This window comes from Ruditapes philippinarum, unplaced genomic scaffold (genome assembly GCF_026571515.1).
Source record: "Ruditapes philippinarum isolate M1 unplaced genomic scaffold, ASM2657151v2 ctg8445_1_1_1_1, whole genome shotgun sequence".
Lineage (NCBI taxonomy): Eukaryota > Metazoa > Mollusca > Bivalvia > Venerida > Veneridae > Ruditapes > Ruditapes philippinarum.
The window spans coordinates 50377-72283 of NW_026864925.1; the positions used below are offsets into that span (position 1 = coordinate 50377).

The 21907-nt window shown below is 32.1% G+C and overlaps 1 protein-coding gene across 1 annotated transcript in view; it reads left to right on the forward strand.

The window, feature by feature from the left end:
• Nucleotides 1–19022, forward strand: part of LOC132727292 (TLC domain-containing protein 2-like) — a 67435-nt gene extending 48413 nt beyond the window's left edge. Inside the window, exon 4 of the mRNA XM_060712725.1 lies at nt 18110–19022. Within this exon, the coding sequence (XP_060568708.1) occupies nt 18110–18520 (411 nt within the window). The 3' untranslated portion in view covers nt 18521–19022. The remainder of the gene's footprint in view (nt 1–18109) is intronic.
• The last annotated feature ends 2885 nt before the right edge of the window (nt 19023–21907 follow it).

Below are 21907 nucleotides of genomic sequence, written 5' to 3' on the forward strand. Positions count from 1 at the left end.
TAACAATAGAAGCAGCAGATCTACTTTAAAATTCCCTAAAGCTAGCAAATAAACCAAGAATGAAATGAAGAACAAGAATATAATACATTGTAACATAAATCAAAAGTTCGTAGTTGTACTTTAACTTAATTTACAAATGTTAGTTATTTCAATGAAGTTAACAAACACATACCATTTAATTATTGTTTTTGCACGATTAATTTCTAAACGACACGTGAGATTTACCACTCGAGAATGATTTCACAAACTTCAAATCATGATTGTTAAGCATAAATAAACAACTGTTCTTTCCTTCGAAAGAAAGAGATAAAACAATACTTGAGCCGCGTCACGACAAAACCAACATAATGGTTTTGCGACCAGCATGGAACCAGACCAGCCGAATCGCAGTCTGATCAGGATCCATGCTGTTCGCTATCAGTTTATCTACTTGTTATAGATTTTGTAAGCGAACAGCATGGATCCTGATCAGACTGCGCGGATGCGCAGGCTGGTCTGGATCCATGCTGGTCGCAAACCCATTATGTTGGTTTTGTCATGACGCGGCTCACTTATACAATAGAAATAGAAGATCTAAACAAGATGCCCAAACCCTCCAAGATGACCTACATGCTTTAGAAATATGGGAAAAAGACTGGTCAATGGAGTTTAACCCTGATAAATGTGAAGTCCTCATGATAACAAAAAAAGAAACCCTGTAATATTTCCTTATACCCTCCATAACATTCAACTTAACTCAACCAAAGAAGCAAAATACTTAGGAGTCACACTATTAGTTAAGACCTTTCATCGACCAAAAATGTTAATAACATTGCATCTTAAGCAAATAACTAACTTAGATTGTTAGAAAAAATGTTAAACACCCCAAATAAAAAGACAAAGGAAACTGCATATAAAACCTATGTTAGACCTCAGGTTGAATATTGCTCCATAGTTTTGCATCCTTGGCAGAAATATTTAATTTATAAGATAGAGCAAGTCCAAAGATCAGCTGCTAGATATATTTTTAATGATTATGACTATACAAGTAGTGTCTCAAAAATGATAAATGATCTTAATTGGCAAACCCTTGAACAGCGTCGAAACATCAGTGTTGTAACCAACTTGTATAAAATCCAAAACAACACCACTTACATCTTACTCAAACAAGAAAACTGAACTACCTGATATCCTACTCGAAGACACAATACCATTAAAATTCTTTCTTTCCTAGGAGCATACGTGTTTGGAATAGCCTTCCTCTAACTTTTCAGTTTAGCCCCAGTTTAAACATCTTTACTGTGAGGCTTGACCCATTCTATAAATTCTAAATTGCACGCTATGTCTTTTAAATTAACATTCTTGTAGAACTTTTATTCTTTTAACTTTTTAAATTTGCATATATATAATTTCTTTTATTAACAGATCCCTGACAACGCGCCTGCTAGTCATAATCAGAATTGATTGTTAAGCAGTATCATGTAAATGTAGATGTAGAAGTGTTACAATAGATGGTTGAAAAAATTGTGTTATTTAAAAACATGAAATTATATAAAATCGTTCATATTAATTGGATATTTCAATTGAATGATTTGATGCTGTATTATTCATATTGTCAAGACACATTTTCTATATTTACAAAGTTTTCATTCCCACGGGAATAGTTTGTTGTTATTTATTTAATCGTGTTGAATATATCTTAAAATATATGTGTGCCAATCATAATTTTCACACTTACTATTTGACACTTTCTCACTACAATGTGTATTAAAATTTCTTAAAGAAAGGAATGGTTAACTTGTTGCGGAAAGTTGAATATAACTAAAATTGTATCTATATATACCAATGACTTCTACCTTGAAATTGATTGAAGCAATATCAAGTACATGATCTTGCCAAACAACTATATCGTTCATACCCCCATATTTATATCATTTTAGCACTTTGAAAAATGGACCTAGCATGGCTAATCCCTTGCCCCAGTCAAAGGTAGAAGACTACTCAAGTTGTTAAAATATTTGGAGTCACCTAAAATTAAAATGTTATCTTTGCGGTGTTCAATTGCTAGAGAATCAACAATTAAATCATGATGAACGGAAACAGTATTTGATTTTTATAAAAAGGCTCATGATATTAATCTAAGTACATTCAATACCCCTTATCGCTTGCAATATTTCTTTCTTTCACGTAAAGTAATAATCCTCCATAATATCGATTCTATCTTTTCTTTCAAGATGCAAGTAAGAGCTTAAAATTAGGTCTGTATAATATGCCATGTTTCACAGTCTCTAAAGAACGCCAAATATATACCAAGATTGAAAATGTTGCAGGCTCGGTTTGTTTGAGCTCGTTTATAGACGGTGGTGGTAATTGTAAGCTACTAGACAACCGGAAAACCAAACATTATTTTATCTGCTGTACTGTGCACTGTGTAAGAAGATAATTCAAGTTGCTTGATTGGTTTTAAAGGTTATTGTTTTCAATTTTGAGACAACTATTATCGATTTATGAAGATAATTGTTTTAGTTTCAAGATCTATGATTGAAAGAATACACCATTTGCCAGTTTTTTTTTTTACAATCTCATAAATTTCAGTTTTAAATGAGGATTAAATGCTATCAATTATTTTTGCCATCTCTCCTTTTTTAACATTAACTCAACCATAGTTTCCGGTGATGACTGTTTTCTGACATGGTTTTCAAATGGTGAAAGATATACAACGTCTCTTTGGAACACGTACTTTTTGTGTAAATTCCGCGGATGACATGCGAAACGTGTTATTTGATTGGTATTATGTCAAACTGTTTATTTATTATATTATACCACTATTATGATCACTTTGCACAGTTATGTTTACAATTATGTTATGCTTTATACAATAAGTACTCTGCCTTGTGTCCTGTCCTGTTTTTGTTTGGGGTCCGTCTGGGCTCCTTGCCGCTGGTTCTTGTTGCTGGGTCGTGTGGGGGTTGCGTTCATTGAACGCCGCCTTTCCTTGTTGATCTTGTTTATCATATTTTTTGGTAAAAAAATAAGTTAAATGGCCAATATGGCGAAAACTATGAAGTTATGTAAACCAATTTCACCAACATTTGACAATATTGATACTAAAAATTCTCTAGGGTACATTTCAGCTTCATTTATAAATAGTCCAAAATCAAGTAATGCAAGACAAAATTTTAAAGCACTTTTAATATTGCATAAATTAAAAATTTTATTTCCGAGCAAATTGTTGAGAAAAAAACAACACTTAAAATCTTATTAATCTGATAGAATTAATGTTCTAACTGTAATAAATTTTGTTTCCTTGTGAAAAGGATAACTTACGCATAGCGTAGACATAGATAGAATATTATTGAATAGGTGTCCCCATTCGTGGTTTTTCTGGATCATCCCTCGTACATGCGGGTAAGGTTGTTAATAAGTTCATACAGAGGAACATACAAATTTTACATTAAAACTTTGATCATCCATCGGTACAATGAATTAGGCACCTGTTAATAGTTTAAATTAAATTAGATTAAAAATATATTGAATATTCTGTTTGGTAAAGCTCTTTTGGATCTCTTTAATGATCAACTGTAACCGCTATGGTAACATAATGGCAAGGAGAAAGCAGTGTTACAAAAGGGTAATTTGTGTTTCTATGAATTCTGAAAACAAAAAATATAGTAGTAAAACAAAGCTTTTTCGTTCATAATGCTTTTATATTGAGAAAAGAACAATTGTTCAAAATATTTATGTAGGATGGTCCCCTATGGTACCACTGTTCTTATTTTTTCCAGCAAATTGTACACATAAAAAGAACTTGTATTTACTTTTTTAATAAATTGTGTTTAACTGTCGAATCTTGCCTTTAAAATACACCTGTCATTCATAGAATAACTCAATTATTTAAATAAGAAACCTCTATGGTCATTCTGCCATGTTTTGAATGGCAGCTTTAACGGAGAGCACTATGGTACCGTGGTATGTAAATTGATGGCCCTTTTGGCGTCAGTAGAATTTTTTCAATAAAATATGACGTCACTGCAGTTTCAGCAGACGACCTTCACTTGTCAGAACATGAAATTATCAGTTTAACCGGTAAATGTGGGGTAAAATAAAAAAGTTTTCCAACACACTCGGTGAGTTATGGATTTTCCTATCAATGACAGAAATTTATTTGAAATGAAAATATTTCTAACAATTTTTATCCAAATTCAAAAAAGCAGCACTTTAATGGTGGAAACATTCGATTGGTCCCGTTCAGTGTGTAAAGAAACACATTTTCTGATTGCACCGGAATTGGCATGGACGCGGTACCCGCGGGGAGTACTATATCATATATTTTGTGTATTTCACAGTTTTTTTTCACTATTCAGTTTGAAAAAGAAGTAAATTTTACAATAGATTGTCATTAACGTAACCTTCTCCGAAACTGTGTTTGTATTTAACGTGTTTGTTTATTGTTATTTTGTAATAAAAAATGTTATTCTAAGGGCAGATATGAGAAATAAACATTGAAACTTGAAAACCTTGAAAAACAGGTGTAGCGCATAAAGCTGATTTATATAATATATTCCTATTTTAATTATACCTACAGTACATTTTAAATTGATATCACGCAGTCCTTGTGCAATAAAAATGTAAAAAATATATATACTAGTGTTGGTTTTTTTAAGTTTCCTTTTGATGAACATTGTGTTAGTTTAAAATCTGCTTGGTTTAGATATGGATAAATGTGCTTTCTTATTTATGCTGCTACTAGTGGTGAGTTAAACCTACAATTATGTACATTCTTCCTAAAGTGGCCGATTCTTCTTATCATTCCGATAAAAAAAATGTGTTGAAAATGATTTATTTAAGTTTATGTTTTATGAAGACAGTAGCAACTATTTACATGGCATGTAACTTGATACAATCAAATACTATTGTATTGTTGTTACAGTTGATTTAGTGCGGTGTTTAATTCAGATCTTAAAAGTGATATTGACCATTCACGTACGTACTCGCTATTAAAAATTCGAGGTTCTGGGGCAGAGATAGAGGTTCCGCAACTGCAAGATACTTTAGGTCTTGCTAAGAGGTCTTACGATGTTAGGGGAAGTAGTCTGTTGCTTCTAGGACTTATTCCTCTAATTTCATTTTGTTTTCGATGTAAAAATTCAAGACTCAATCTTATGACTACTGTTGTTAATACAAATTTATTTTATTTCGATTGTGTTGGAAGCTATAAGCTTAATATTCAAACATTCTCGAATCTTTTCCTGAAACCAACCAGTACTAAGCAATGGTTTGTGAAGTTTCTTGCTCAAGGAAACAACGTCTTGCCCCTGTCGGCATTTGAACCCACGCGGCCATCAAAACTTAGATCACTAGTCCGACACGTAACCCAATACGCCACGCCACCGTTGTTTATTATCTATGTAAACGGTATTTCGATAATCGGCCGGATAAATGAATAATTGTCTAAAGGACTTCAACATGTTAACAAATTTCATTTTTTTTTCATGCAGTTATTTTGAGATAATACATAGAAATGACTTTTACCACAAATCTATTACTTTTATATATTCTGTTTATGGATAAGAGCCCTTAAGCTCGGACACTGGCATTAATATCAATAGATATGTACATTCTTTTTACTGTGTACATTGATCTATAAAAAAAATCGTTTGTTTTTATAAAAGTGAATGTAACTTTTTTGTAAGTTGCACTCCAATTGTCAACAATTTGAATAGAAAGGGTAAATAAAGAGTTTCAACTATTATTTTCTTGTTATTTTACAGGTAAAATCTATATTTGGTACGTACCTTTGTTTATCTTTTCTATTCCCCTTGGTACGTGCATGTCTTAGAGAAGGCACAGGACATCGGTAGATAATTTGAAGAAATTGGGATGACGAAAAATAAACAGAGACCATAACTTGTACGTGCGGACCAGCTGCAGATGTCCTGACTGAAGCCCAGGGGAGTGGCCCTACATAGTAGACAGAGACAACGAAGAATTGTGCTATTATATTTCAAATATATTATTAAATGTGAAGAATATTTTTGACGAAACTGGTTTGATTATGCATGGTTAAACCAGACATTTACAGAAATTAAATATGGTATTGTTAAAGCAGAACAGAACAGAAAATTTATTCAGTCTTATGCATATACAGCACATCGACATCAACCAATATATAAATACATTTGTGACAACAATGACATAGTTAAAACACATAATTATATACAAGTTACATAATCAAAGAGAGTGTTTCAAAAGATAAGATATCACTTTTTAATGAATCGATTGTATTTTTATTTGGCTAATATTTTGTAAGTACAAGAACACAATTATTTTCCTTTTTTCCATTTATTCATTTAATTTTACAAATTCCAAATCGGAAAGAAAGTGTATCCGAAATCCATCTCAGCATCCGTTTGCATGCAATACGTATCCTGGAAAATAATAAAAAAAAAGATTTTAAACCAGACCAAGTTACCTACATAACTGTATAATTCCATGTTAAAGCAGGAACAAAAACAATGTTGAAATATCTTCTGTCTAATACTTATTTATGTATATTGTTTAGAGATATATGAGCCGCGCCATGACAAAACCAACGTAATGCGTTTGCGACGGATTCGCTATCAGTTTCACTACTTGTTATAGGGTTTGTAAGTGACCAGCATGAATCCTGGTGAGACTGCACGGATGCGCCGGCTGGTCTGGATCCATGCTGGTTGCAAACGCATTATGTTACTGATTATAAGTTACTCTTTCCGAATATAAGTAAATGCAATACATGTGTAGTTCTTCCTCTACGCGGCATTTAAAATTCTTGTCGTTTATGGAAAGCATGTTTTATATACAATGAAATTTTATAAAGCAATGGTTTATTCTCAGATTTCATCAGTTTAACAAATTTTACCATACTTGGTCTAACACGGAAATATCTTGGGATATACCTAATACGTAATGTATTATAAAAACTACATTCCATGACAAAATGATATTCATCTTCTATTGTACATTGTTCGCATAATTCAAACAGTCTATTTTATCTTTCTATATTTCTATGTCGACCGTATTCTACATTTAGCCAATGAGATGACAATCTAAGCTTTGATAAATATTGTCTATGTTTCTTATTTTCAATTATTTAAAGATACTTTGACAGTTCCAACTTTTCTTTAATTTCCCTGAATAATATCAAACTTGGGCTACCGTTCACTTTAGCCCGCCACTCTGAAATGTAAATGTCCATCAGTCTTAATAATAATAAAAAATAATCTTGGCTCAACTGATGATGGAAATAACCACACCTCGCCAAATCCTATTCTATTTAGTAATGTCTTAACTTAAATTGTTAAAGCATTTAACTATGATTATTGTTTTCAACTCTTTCTTTGATTACTGTTCTCTTGTGTGTCGTATAAGTCTTCTGTCTTATAGTTTATAATACTGAAATTTAATATTATACTTGTAGTTGTTGATTCATTTTCTTATTTCTGTTACGACAGACTATCGTCAATAAGTAAAAACATTGTGTTTTATGTATTGAATGTAAAAAAAGGTGAGAAAAAATATGTGATTGTTACAAAAATGTTACAAACTATAATAAATGAAATTGTATCATAGCTTGGGGACCTTTCTGTTGAAAATGTGTCAGAATTAAATTGTATTCATATGCATGCATACTGAGTTAACTGGGGTACAGGTATAAGTTATCCGCACTCCAGAGCATGTCAATTGATTGGCTCATTTTTGCTGGAGTTTACTTGCGACGGCAGGGAAAGGGAAAGCGATAGAAATATCATATTCAGATGCTCGTTCATTGGTTACTTTTTTCTGGGGTTTCATATTGTGACAACAGGGAACGTAATTTTATGTTTGACTATAATACAAAAGAGAAAAAAACATCAAAACACTCGGCAATCTGATTAATATTCGTGGGCTTCGCCCCCTCGTACAAATCAGATAGCCCTGTGTTTCGATGCTCCTTGTATTACATATTCCTCTAAAACTTACTTACTTAAATTGAGTTTTAGATACTTTGCTGTAACTTTTTATATTTTTATACATTCAAGTCTTAAACGTTGATACGATATTATTTCAAATTAAATATGATACAATAACAATTGTGTATTAACTAGTAACCCATTGAATATGATGTGATATTCACCGGCAGATAACATATTGCCGAGGTCAATATGATTTCTTGTCGGTGAATATCACATCTTATTCAGTGGCTTGTTTTATTATATGAATAAACAAGATTAAAAAACACTAAAAGGAAAGCCTTATAAGGAAATATAAACAGACGACTTTTGTCTGTTTTCATTGAAGCGCAGGAAAATCAACGCAAGAAAGCAAGCGAACGATCAGGGAAGTTTATGTTCAACATTCATCATTGCGGTGAAACTGTAAACTTTTCTACTAAAATAATGATATTTTAGACAGAAGAAATATAAAATATAAAAATATAAAATAAAAAACAAAACGCAACAACTATTTTTTAAAGTGCACGCGTTATTAACAGTCTACGATGTATGGTCATTGGACATGAGCTTCAATCTATCCTCATACATTTATTTACCCAGTGAATGTGATTTTAAAATTGATATGTTGACAAATGTTTGGACCAATGAGATTACAAATATATTTAGATCATATAATGATAAGTGTTATTGAATCTTATTTTTAAATATTGTTATTTTGTGTTTTTTTTGTTGTTGTTGTTGCTTTTGTTTTGTTTTAATTTGGTTTCCTGTAATGACTTACCATTTCCATCTGCCTGCCAATACATGCTTATACACCATGTTTTCTTCTGCACTAGTACAGCACTTCTTATACTACAATTAAATGAATTAAATATTCTTTTACCATTATCACTCACTTGTTATTATGCTTTTCAGCATGTCCCGGAATGACACATGACGTCATCTTTGTAGGTGATATGACTGAAAGCATATGGGGACCTGATTTCAAAATTCAACTCCAATTTATCGCAGATATTGTTCAACACCTTAATATAGGCAACGAAAACACTGTGGTAATTTTAAGAAATGTGTGTGTTATTAACGAATCATTCTATAAGTTTCAATTCATTATCTATCATTGAGAATCTATAACACAGGGGAGAGTGAATAATGTAACTAATTTGTCAAGCAATTCGACCATACAAGAAAAAATCTTCGGGGGAATTCAAGTGAAGATTTATGAAGACTCCAAATGATTTAAATTAATTTGTTCTGTTCTTGAAAGCCTCGATTGATCTTGCAAAGGAAACCTCGATATATAAGAAGCATTCTAGATCCAGTCTCTTTTCTGATCTAACCGAAAATAATCGAGTGTAATATATGTTTTCTTTCTATATAAGGTTGGCTTCGTGACTTATGGTTCAAAAATAAATGAACATTTCTACCTGAACACTCACATCACTAAAGAAGATGTCAATACGTCAGTTCTGAACGTACAGCAAGAAAGAGGGAATTTTAGCTATATAAATCAAGTCCTTATGGTAAATTTAACACGTTCAAACGTTTTTTTCATAAATTTAGTAAATATTTTAACGAGTTACATTTTCCTTCTCATGAACAGGAAGAATGATTTGTTAAAACGCGGTAAAAAAACAAATACTACTATTTAGAAAATAATAATAGGAAGATGACTCTTTTTTTTTCACAAAAAGTTTAAAAAGCTATTAGGAATTTGACTTGCGTGCGTGTGGCAGAAATATAAGTGCTAATTTATAGCATATGTTTGAGATTTTATATGTTAAATAAACTATGTATGATATTTACTAGTCTAAACACTGATAGAATTTTAATGTAATCACGAAAATGAAACTCAAAAGGAACACACAAAAACATCTTTAAATCACATTTCAGTGATATCTTGTAGGGAATTTTGGAACGCTTTAATTTGTGTAAGAATGATGGTTGGGTTTTGTTATACAAATGTATTTATTTAGAAAGTTAAAAAAGATATGTTGGCTGTTGAACACGGAAACCGGCCAGATGCCCGCGATGTGGTCGTGTTTATAACTGATGGTGAATCATTCACTCCAACAAACCACCCGATCCTGTTTTGCTAGCTGCTACTAGCACATTTTTATTAGACTTATTAGACTTGCTACTTACAAAGTTTACATGACGGAGTAATAAAACTAAAGATATAACTGCGAGATCAATTTATGTGCTTTTTCATTCTTTTCCTTTTTTGAATTTGTTTAACCACTCTTTTGACAGCAAATAGTTACGGAACGAAAATTAATGGGCTGTTCGTATAATAATTATTGAGATCATGTAGCTATGTTATAAACAACATATATATTACATAAACATTAAACATGTATTTATATGGCTATGTCTAGTCTGGAGTTCCTTCCCCTTTCACTACGCAATACTTGTTAGAAGCCGGGAACCAGAATAGACTGTGTCCTTCAAATTTACCGTCTCGGCATTGTGTACACCGGTCTTACGATATATGAGACCGGTGCGTATACAATGCCGTCTCGGTTTAAACTTTTATTACGTCTCAATAGCGTAGACGCTAACACTGTATAATCGCCTAATGACATTGATTAAAGTTTAAGCGCCACGAAAACAAAAAGAGAACAAGAATGCCTCTTTTCATACTATCTATGAAGACTGCGTATGTAGGTCAGTGGCGTAGCGCGGCCAAAAGTAATTATACGCCTTGGGGTGGGTTAAGGGAGGGAGTGAAAATAGCTAGTTTTGTGTGTATCAAAATTTTCTATCGCAGTCAATTAATTATTTTTGTTTTTGGATCAAATTTTATTTATTTTTTTGTTTTTTTCTTAGTTTATACCATGATACCAATTTAACTTGCAACACTTACATGCATGCTTTAAGCTGAGAATGAAAATTTGCTTTGTACATTTAGTAATAGTAATTCTTGTACATTCAGTAATATTAATTCTTGTACATTCAGTAATAGTAATTCTTGTACATTTAGTAATAGTAATTCCTGTACATTCAGTAATAGTAATTCTTGTACATTCAGTAATTGTAATGCTTGTACATTCAGTAAAAGTAATTCATAAACTTAAAATTAAAGCTTAAGTTTTGTAAGGAACAGTAATTGGTTAAAGTTACTGTTTTTTTTATGGAAAATGTCTACAATATTTTGAAGAATGTCTTGTTGGAACGGTTCATAAGTTGGTTTTCAATAGAACACTGTTTATAATGCTTATTATCTTTTTCTATAACGAAAAGTTTTGTTTTCACACACCAAGTTAAATAAGAAGTCATTGTTTTGTTTTTTACAATTTTTGTAAAAAAAGAAATCTATGCAGCATGTCTCATTGTACAAAACTATTTGTGAAATATTTTACAACATAATGTAAGATATGCAGTCATTTTTCATCGTCTTAGTGTTGTATTTTGAATGTTTTTTGAGACATGACATTTTCAATTTTTGTGCTAATTTTCTACATTTTATGTATCTTACATTTTTTTGGACTATTTAGCTTACATACTGGATCTGATTGTTTGTAGTACACTTTACTTTTAAAGTAAAATAGGTTTATTCCATGCACTTTAATTTATTTTTCACTCAAACATTTTTTCACCATGATTAAAGTTGTACACTTGTCCTTCTTTATTTTTATTTATCACATGCCCATGCCACTTTTGTGATTCATCATCATCTATATCCCTCTGTGTTACTGTTTCTCATAGCATCTTCATTTATTCCATGATTTCTTACATATTTGATTTGTTGGTACTTTGCATTATGCACAGTGCTACCATTAGATAGATATTTAGGTCAATTTAGTCAAGGACACTTGCGCTATTCAGGTCATTTTTGTCAAGGTCACTTTGGCTTTTAAGGACATTGTGGTGAATGTCACTTTGGCGATTTAGGTCATTTTGGTCAAGGTCACTTGTCACTTGGGCTTTTTAGGTCAAGGTCACTTGGTCTATTTAGGTCCATTTGGTCAAGGTCAAAGTATCTCTCAAAGAAAGAATAGATGTCTTTTCATGAGTCTCAGTTACTCAATGAATCTGCAATAGATTTGTTGTTTACATTTTTTATTGCACTTTATCATTTTCATTTTAACTGTGAAATTTAACTTTGAAGGGAGTGAAGTGCTACTTAGGTCAAAGTCACTATTGCTTAAAATAGATTTTACTCTTCTTCTTTAGTTAGCCTTTATTTTATTGATGGATATTCTTTTTTGGTAGGAACATATCTTGCCTGTTCTTTTAACTTTGTGGAGTTAGGGGTCACTGGGGTGAAGGGTCACAAGTGGTAAAAATAGATTTTTACTTTTCTGCTTATCCAGTCTTTGTTTATTGACCTATGTGCATTAAGGTACATTGACAAATGAGAATGACAAGTTCATGGAGCGTCCATCATTATGTCTTTTTTTTCTCGTATGTTATACCAGTTTTTCATACGGCAATCTTTTGTACAGTTTCCTTGTTTTTTTGTTGTTTTTTTTTTGAAAATGTTGTTTTGCACTTAAGTGTTAGTTTGACATTTTTGTACTCTATGTAATAGTAATAATTGAGAGCAAGATGTTTGTGTTTATACCTGTAAAATTCTTAGAGTTTGGTGCTTTATATGATGAGGTTAGTAAGTTTATTTTATACTAAAACATCACTAAACATGGTAGCTATTTTTAATAATTAAATGATTCAGATAATTTTATACTATGATGTATATCTTGCCCAAGGTTTCACATTTTGTAGTTGATGCCCCAATCAGTATGTGAAAGTGTTTTAACATAATTCTGTAGTTGACGCCTATCAGTACTTGACATGATTTTAATCATAAGTCTTTACTTGACGCCTATATATTTTGATACCTGTAATTATCATAGTTCTTCTTCTATGCTGTTTTGCATCCTGAAGTATGCAGAAATTCTACATTTTAATTTCATTTCATTTTTAATTTGAGCGCAGTAGGGGAGGTTGCTTCAATCATTTTTTTTATTTTTTGAACAGCTGTCTATGTCAATGTCATTAGATATGAGCCGCGTCACAACAAAACCAACGTAATGCGTTTGCGACCAGCATTGACCCAGACCAGCATGCGCATCCGCGCAGTCTGATAAGGATCCATGCTGTTCGCTTACCAACCCTATAAAAAGTACAGAAACTAATAGCTTACAGCATGGATCCTGATCAGACTGCGCGGATGCATGCTGGTCGCAAACACACTATGTTGGTTTGGTTTTGTCATGACGCGGCTCATATTAGGAATGAATACAGCTGGTTAGTTTAATGATCTTAGACTGCCCTAGAACAATTGAAAACAAACAATGCATGTGAAGACATTGTAAGCCTAAAATTTTAAGCAGATCTCATGATGTTTTCACAATATTCATGAAAAAAAAACACACACAAAACTGATTATTTCCATCTGTAAGGAACTAAAGCATAGCAAATGACAACAGTGAATAAAGGTGAAAAAAAGTGTGATGCAAACAATTTCACAGATGTACATGTATACGTTATTTTTCATTGACATACTGTGCTGTTTACAGTTAGTAAATGATCTACTCAGCTGCCTGTTTGTGCCTAAAATAATGCACGAGGGGCACCTGAGGTCTTCCTCCACCAGTAAAGCTGGAAAGTCGCCGTATGATCTATACTGTGTTTGTGTAAAACATAACAACAAAAAATATGTAAATAATCAAAATCTTCAAATCACATTGATATTCATTATTATGTTATTGAAAATTATTATTTATGTTGAAACTATTAAATTTTAGGGGTGATTTATATTTTGATTGTAAAAACAGTTTGATTTGTTAACTGTGTTTTCTAATGAACAAAATACATGTACAACATGTATTCATACTTTTGTCACATGATGTGGCTTCTATTCAATCCAATATAAACACTATGTACTTTATTACACTGGGTTAATTTAATATAAAAAATAACATATTCAGCCATATGTGAGTCACAAGACTAATGTCATTTAACATAATACCCATATCATGAAGAGTTTTGCAGATTTTGACATTTTATGACTGTACCATATCATATGATAAGAAGAATCTTGTAGTTGTAACAATTTCATCACGTAACATGTCATCTTAAAGGGACTCCACTGAGGTTTAAAAGCCTAAAAACATAACAAAGATTTTTTTACATAAATGAACTGGGGAGCTTTAAACAGAAATATATGCGAAGATAGTTAAGAAATATACTTGAAAATAAATCGAAAATCGTAGTTTTATGCTTTTCTTAGTCTAATTTGAGTGAAAAGCGTTTAAACGCTTTACATTTTGGGTCATTCTTTTTACAATTTGAATAATTATTATGGAAAAACTAAGTACGCGAATGATCTGAAAGTTTGCATAAATATTTGTGGTCTACACCTACATCAAATGGTACATTTATCTGGAAAAAAATATTTTCAGTCCCATCATGTCAAAAAACTTCAGTGGAGTCCCTTTAACACTGATTCTGGTCTGATTTTACCCCTTTGACCAGTGAAGACCAATATCAGCCAGTCAGCCAGCATATATGTGCAGTCTGATCATGGTCTGCACTGTTCGTTTTTTAGTCCGTACACAAAATGTACATGAAATGTTCCCTTAAATGATAGTTTGGTCCAGACTGAAAGACGGACAAGTCCATTTAGGATAATTAGGTTGGTAAGATATAACTTCAAAGCAGGACTAGTTTAGCAGCGTAATGATAATACAATGTATACTAAAACTTATTTATATCTACAACCAATTTGTTTGCTATGATAGTTCTATGTTACCTGATGTTTGATTCTACCAATTGTATTAGATTAAGAAATAATGTAAATAGCATTTAAGTTATTGTACGCATTAAGGTATCTTAATTAGCCTCACCCTAGCCACTTTGTGAGTGAACAAACATTTTATGTGTTTCTGTCATAATTTGTTATCATTGACTGTACATGCTTGTTGACATTATTACAAATATATTTTATTTCTTGTAAATGATTTTTATACTTATATATAAAATAAAACACCCCAAGAAGCAAGAGATCTCTTCCAGATGTTTGTAACTCTTACAAATTTATAAATAAAAAGATTCCGGATACAGTTGATACACAAATTATTATTAATGCTCAATTTTATTAACGCTCAATCAAACCATGCCTGCAACATTTTGAATTCTGCCATTTTTTCTCTATATTTAGCTGTGTACCTAGTTTCAGAGATTTTGAGTTACTAAATCAATATGGCCTATGCTACTAGTACAGGGTCTTGCAAATCTGCAAATGTTTTTGGTCTGTCCTGTACCAACTTTGATAGATTTAATTCAAGTATTACAAGCACAAGTATAACCTGACACAAGAAAAATCTGTACACATGTAACATGAGTGACAGACACCGGACATAGCCCCATCTCTATACCTCACCTTGACCACTTTGTGGTCAGGTGAGCTAAAAAATGAGAGATTTACCATTCCAATTTGGAAATATAAACATTTAAGTTGTAAACTACTTTATTTTCACTAGGTTAACGCTAAAAAGTACAGATGAATTTGCAAATATTTCTCAATTCAAGATTAAAGAAAAAAAGTTAGAAAACCATTATCAGACATGGCAAAACAGAATATTAAAGTAAAAAATTATGAAGGAAAAAAATTGGCTCACAGAAGGGCTTGAACCCATGTCCCATGTTAACTCGGTAGCCTCACTGAAAATGAATACTGTTTAAAAAGGAGGTTTTGCATTAGGCTTCTAATACCTTCTGAATTCAAGTCACACTAAGTCAGTTACAGAAAATTAACTGTGAATTGGTAAATATTGAGAAGACAGAGAAAGGGATACTATCAACATACAGAGAAACAAGACTAATGCAAGAAGAAAAAACACCCGTCTATAAACTACCTTCTTATGTTTTATCACCAATTTTGTGCACCACTTTAGGGTTGGGGGACATTTAGATTTACCCTTGTCTGTCCATTCTTCCGCCCGTTCTCTTTTATGTAGCAGGTAATTTAACAGTATTTGACCTAGAGTCACGAAACTTATTTGAATGTTGATCAGCATGTGCAGTTGTGAACCTGGGTATTTTCGTGTGGATTTATGTAGTATTTTTAGAGTTACTGCCCTTGATTTAGTAAAAATTTGCAATTTTCAACTTGTGTCGCATGTTACTCAAAAAGGATTTGACCTAGAGTCATGAAACTTTACAGGAATGTTGATCAGCATGTGTAGTTGTGCACCTGGGTAGTTTCGTGTTTATTTATAGTATTTGTAGAGCTATTGCCCTTGACTTAGTAAAAAATTGCAATTTTCAACTTGTGTCGCATGTAACTCAAAAAGGATTTGACCTAGAGACATGAAACTTTACACAGAAATGTGGATCAGCTTATATAGTTGTGCACCTGGGTATTTTACTGTGGATTTTTGTAGTATTTTTAGAGTTATTGACCTTGACTTAGTAAAATTCGCAATTTCAACTTGTGTCGCATGTAACTCAAATAGGATTTGACCTAGAGTCATAAAACTTTGCAGGAAGGTTGATCAGGATGTGTAGTTGTGCACCTTGGTAGTTTCGTGTGGATTTATGTAGTATATTTAGAGTTATTGCCCTTGACTTAGTAAAATTTTGCAATTTTCAATTTGTGTCGCATGTTACTCAAAAAGCATTTGACATAGAGTCATGAAACCTTACGGGCATGTTGCTGAGCACATGTAGTTGTGCACCTTGGGTTTTGCTTGTGGATTTATCCAGTATTTGTAGAGTTATTGCCCTTGACTTAGTAAAAACAGTTCCATTATGTTGTGTTATTTGTTCCTTGAGTGCTTGAGTTAGAATCAACAAACTTTACAGGAATAATGATCAACATAACTGTGAAGCTATGCACCTTGGACTTTGCATGTGGATTTTTTTTCAGTCCAAAAATATTTGAATTAGAGTCATAAGATTGACAGAACAGCTAGTGGAGTGTTAGGGCACCCGTGTCCTATGAACACATTTTTAGTTTCTCAATTTATTAGGAAGAGGACTAATCCTATTGATTTTGGGAGAAACTGTTGCTATAATTGGTAATTTGGAAATGTATGTTCAGATTTTGTGAAAACTACATGACTGTGAAGAAAATTTTGATTGGAAGTAATATACAAGATAAAAATCACTGATTATGGAATCAAATTTTAAAATGCATCAAATGTATATAGCTTCTCAATGTAGTCATAACAATTATAGTAAAGACTGTCATAATTTTATGTGACTTTCCAATGGTCCCCTTTAGAAAGAGGTTACATATATGATAGGTACTCCCTGTGAGTCTCTTAATACAGTCACAAAAAAAATTTAAATTTTAAAAAACATCCATATACCATTGTGACTTGCATACATAACTTACAATGACATTTATATAGGGAAATATTTTGGGCGGACTGAAACAAGGTCGCATAAGACAGAGAGTGCTTGAAATCAGGGGGTCACTCAAACAGTCTCGACTGTATATTAAAATTAAAGCTTTTGTACGGAAAGATCATGATGAATTAGAAAATATGTATTGCAACACTAGACGATAATATATAGTTAACATTATGTGTGCGATAATGTAGTGAGAGATAAATTGTTGCCTTGGGTTCTATGGTCTTTTGAAGTCAGCTTCAAACACTTGATCCCTTTCTTTTGTTGATTCTTTCTGAATATTAGTGGTTGTATACAGGTGCCTAATGCTTGAAATAGCAAATGGAGGGATACACGATGTCACCCTCCAAGTGAAGCTAGAATACTGTGATATTACTTCGAACTTTTCAACTATCTGAATATGCTGCTGTTATTATAGAGTAATACTAGAATTTGTTATAGAACAAGAAGTGAATATTGTTTAAGTGGTTAACATACAAATAAAAGTTTAAAACTGTTCCTTAAATGGTTCACATACAAACTATTTCATCAGAAGAATGCAGATGTTTTACAGATGTACATTTGTAACTTGCTGCTAACATTGTCAAAAATGTGTTATTTTAACTAGTGTCTGATTCCATTTGCTTGTGTTTGAATTGTGTTGATTAAGATATATTTTTTGTAAATCTTGTTGTTTTTGATACTTTATAAGTTTATACAGGAGAGTTTAAAATTTATATCTATATATAATTTTTTAGAATAACATGAAATTATACAAAAGAGTCATCATTTATATTTTCTCATCTCTATTTTCACAGATTTCCTTCATGGGTTGGTACCATTTACAGATGAAGATGTGTATAGCGTACAATTTGATTGCCTTTCTAGCGGAAGTTAACAGCATCTTTTTACACAGTAGAAAGCTTCTCCGAGGTCTCGGCCATGACACCATCTACCATACTGTTCTTTTACTCAATATATTTACATTTGTTGTGTTTAGATTTATTCCAAATACCCGTGTACTGTACGGACTATTTACTGACTATCACCTTGGGCCGAAATTATATTTCCAGTGCCTTTGTGCGGCCAGCGTTGTCCTGACAACCGTCAACATAGGTTTGTTTCTCCGTCTGGCAAGTACTGACTATAAATATTACAAGTCACTTACATCAAAGAAAAAATCATTAGAGAAGCAAGCTGTAAATGGGAATAATAATAAGGTTGAATAAAAATATTGCTATCAGCGGTAATTTGAGGGGAAAACACCTGTCAAAGTGGGTTTAAAGGATGCTATTTTCTACATAGATAAATAATGTACAATAGTGAATCTTTTATTCAAGTTACATAACTGTTGAACAGTATGTATTGTTTTAGCTGCTTTCTAATCAAATTGTAAAGTATTGGCCCGGTTTTTATGTTTTATGTAATAATCTTTCGGTGTCTATTATAATGGTTTGTTGTTCTTTTATTCATGCTTATGTCTTATGGTTCATTAATATTTAGGTTATGTTTAATTTACTATAACAATGTATTTGCTTCATGGTAAACTTGGATATTGCAATTTCAGTAATGAATTATTGAAATTATTACCATAATAATCTGTAATGGGGAATCTTGATTATCAAAGAAAGAAAGTTATATTTACATTTTATACCTGATTTAATACATTTCTGTAACATAAACTGTTTAAATTTGTTTTGACCATACAGGGGTACATTAACTGTATCTAAGACTCTGTTAATTTTAGAAAGATACAGATTAACACACAATAGAAACAACATGATTCCAGCAGAATTACCTCCCTTAAAATTGAAATAACTAATGTGTTCATGTATTTTTCCAGATATATATTTTTTAATATGTAAGTTATATACATATAAACAGGTATCAAAACAAAAAGTTATATTTACTGACAACACCTGAATAAATGTAGAAATTATTTGGATTGATTTAACAAAAACTAACTGTAAAATTATACTGATGTTTATAAAATAAAACCTGACTGACATTTCTTATAAATCTAACCATCTGGTTAGCTAATAGGTAGAGCGTTGGACTGTGAATCGTATGATCCGGGTTCAATTCCCAGACAGTGCAGTTTACTTTTGCTGTGATTGATCATGATATCCTTTCTACAGTCATTCACACTGTACCTCTGCTTCTTTGGCATGTACAGAATTTGTCACTTCCTTGCATAAGTGAAGGCAACTAGTACTGGTAAACTGCTTGACAGCATGCCCAGGAAAGATGAGTTGACTGAACTGTGCTCTGGTATATTCAATATGGCTTACTGCCATGATCCGCAGTGAAAACTACCAACACCACAGCAGTCTTATAAATCTGGAATATTTCTAACAAAACCAGATGTGTCTGGTAAAAGCAGATAGAAAGCTGATATTTTATTTCAAAACCAAATTTCTGATAAAACCATAATATTTCTTATTAAATTTGATTTTTGTCATAAAACACATTTATGATAAAACCAAATATTTTGCATATTTAAGACTAAATATTTCAAGTTAAACTGGGTATTTTTAATAAAACATATTATTGAAATTATCTATAAAACAAGGTGTTAAAACTGGAACTCTGTAATTATACCAAGATGTAAATAGAAACCTGGTGTTTTCTTAAAAAAAAATTTATGGAATCATTATTCAACTGAATATTGTAAGGTTTTATTTATGAAGTTTCTTTGAATATACTCCTCTAGTATTTGTTGCAATTCATTACTGCTGATGAACAGTGTTACTTTTTGTCCTTATAAAATGTTTGTATTTACAATTTGGTTGTAGTAGAATTAGAGAGAAGAAAAATATTTATGTATGTTATTTTCATAACTTTATACAATTTATCAAGTTTTGAATTACTTATAATGGATGAGTGATATTTTTTATCCAAAAATCTGACAACCTTACAAATTGAGTCACATCTGCTGTAACAAAGTAACAAAGTCTGATATGCAATCCCAATGCCAAAAAGAACAAGCACGCTGATTATACTAGTATGCTGCCATCAGTTATGATAAGCCCTGCCTCCATGATAATGCATGCTAGGCCTCTGATACCTTTTAGTTATAATATTATACATGTAGAGAAAACATGCATAAAAATTGATGAGCTGGATGCAATCCTGTTGTACAATCCTTTTACTGTCATAATTTTAATCAGAATTTTACAATAATGATATTTGTCTATCCATTTTCAATCAACCTGAGATGTATTTTTTTGCTCATAAAATAAAATAAATATTGGATGGTGTAAAATTTGATGGAATGACAAAGGAAAGAATGCTGAATCAGATTTTTTTCAATGTTTTTTAGCTCACCTGTCACACATGGACAGGGTGAGCTTTTGTGATCGCTTTTCGTCCGGCGTCCATCCGTCCGTCGTCCGTCCGTCATCCGTAAACTTTTACTTTAAATGACATTTCCTCATAAACCGCTGAGCCAATCTCATCCAAACTTCACAGGAATGTTCCTTTGGTGGTCACCTTTAAAAATTGTTCAAAGAATTTAATTCCTTGCAGAACTCTGGTTGCCAGGGCAACCTATAGAAAAAACTTAAAATATCTTCTTTTAAAAAACCCAAAGAAGTAGAGCTTAGATATTTGGCATGACACAACTTCTAATGAGTGTCTACCAAGTTTGTTCAAATAAAAGCCCTGGGGGTCAAAATTTGCCCCGCCCCAGGGGGTCATTGATTTTCCCTATATGCATATAGTAAAAACTTATAAAATCTTCTTTTAGAGAACCAGAAGAGCTAGAGCTAAGATATTTAGCATGAAACATCTTCTAATGAGTGTCTATCAGGTTTGTTAAAATAAAAGCCCTGGGGTCAAAATTGGTCCCGCCCCAGGGGGTCATTGATTTTCCCTATATGCATATAGTAAAAACTTAAAAACTTCTTTTAGAGAACCCAAAGAGCTAGAGCTAAGATACTTAGCATGAAAGATGTTCTAATGGGTGTCTTCCAAATTTGTTCAAATAAGAGCCCTGGGGTTAAAATTGGCCCTGTCCCGGGGGTCATTGATTTTCCTTATATGTGTATTGCAAAAGCTTTTTAAAAAAATCTTATTTGAAAAAAACCAAATAGCTAGAGTTTAGATATTAAGCATGAAACATCTTCCAGTTAGTGTCTTCAAAGTTTTTTCAAATAAAAACCCTAGGGTCAAAATTAGCCCTGCCCCGGGGGACATTAATTTTCCTTATATGTGTATAGCAAAAAACTTAAAAATCTTCTTTTAATAAAAACAAATAGCTAGAGTTTAGATATTAAGCATGAAACACCTTCTAGTGAGTGTCTTCAAAGTTTGTTCAAATAAAAGCCCTGGGGTCAAAACTGGCCCCGCCCTAGGGATGTCATTGCTTTTAACTATATGTGTATAGAAAAAACTTAAAAAATCTTTTTTTAAAAAACTCAACGAGCTAGACCTTAGATGTTTAGCATAAAACATCTTCTAATGGGTGTCTACCAATTTTGTTCAAATAAAAGCCCTGGAGTTTAAACTGGCCTCGCTCTGTGGGCCTATATACAGGTGAGCGACTTCAGGGCCATCATGGCCCTCTTGTTTTTGTGTGTTATTGTTGAAATTTGAAATAACAAATATAAAGTGTG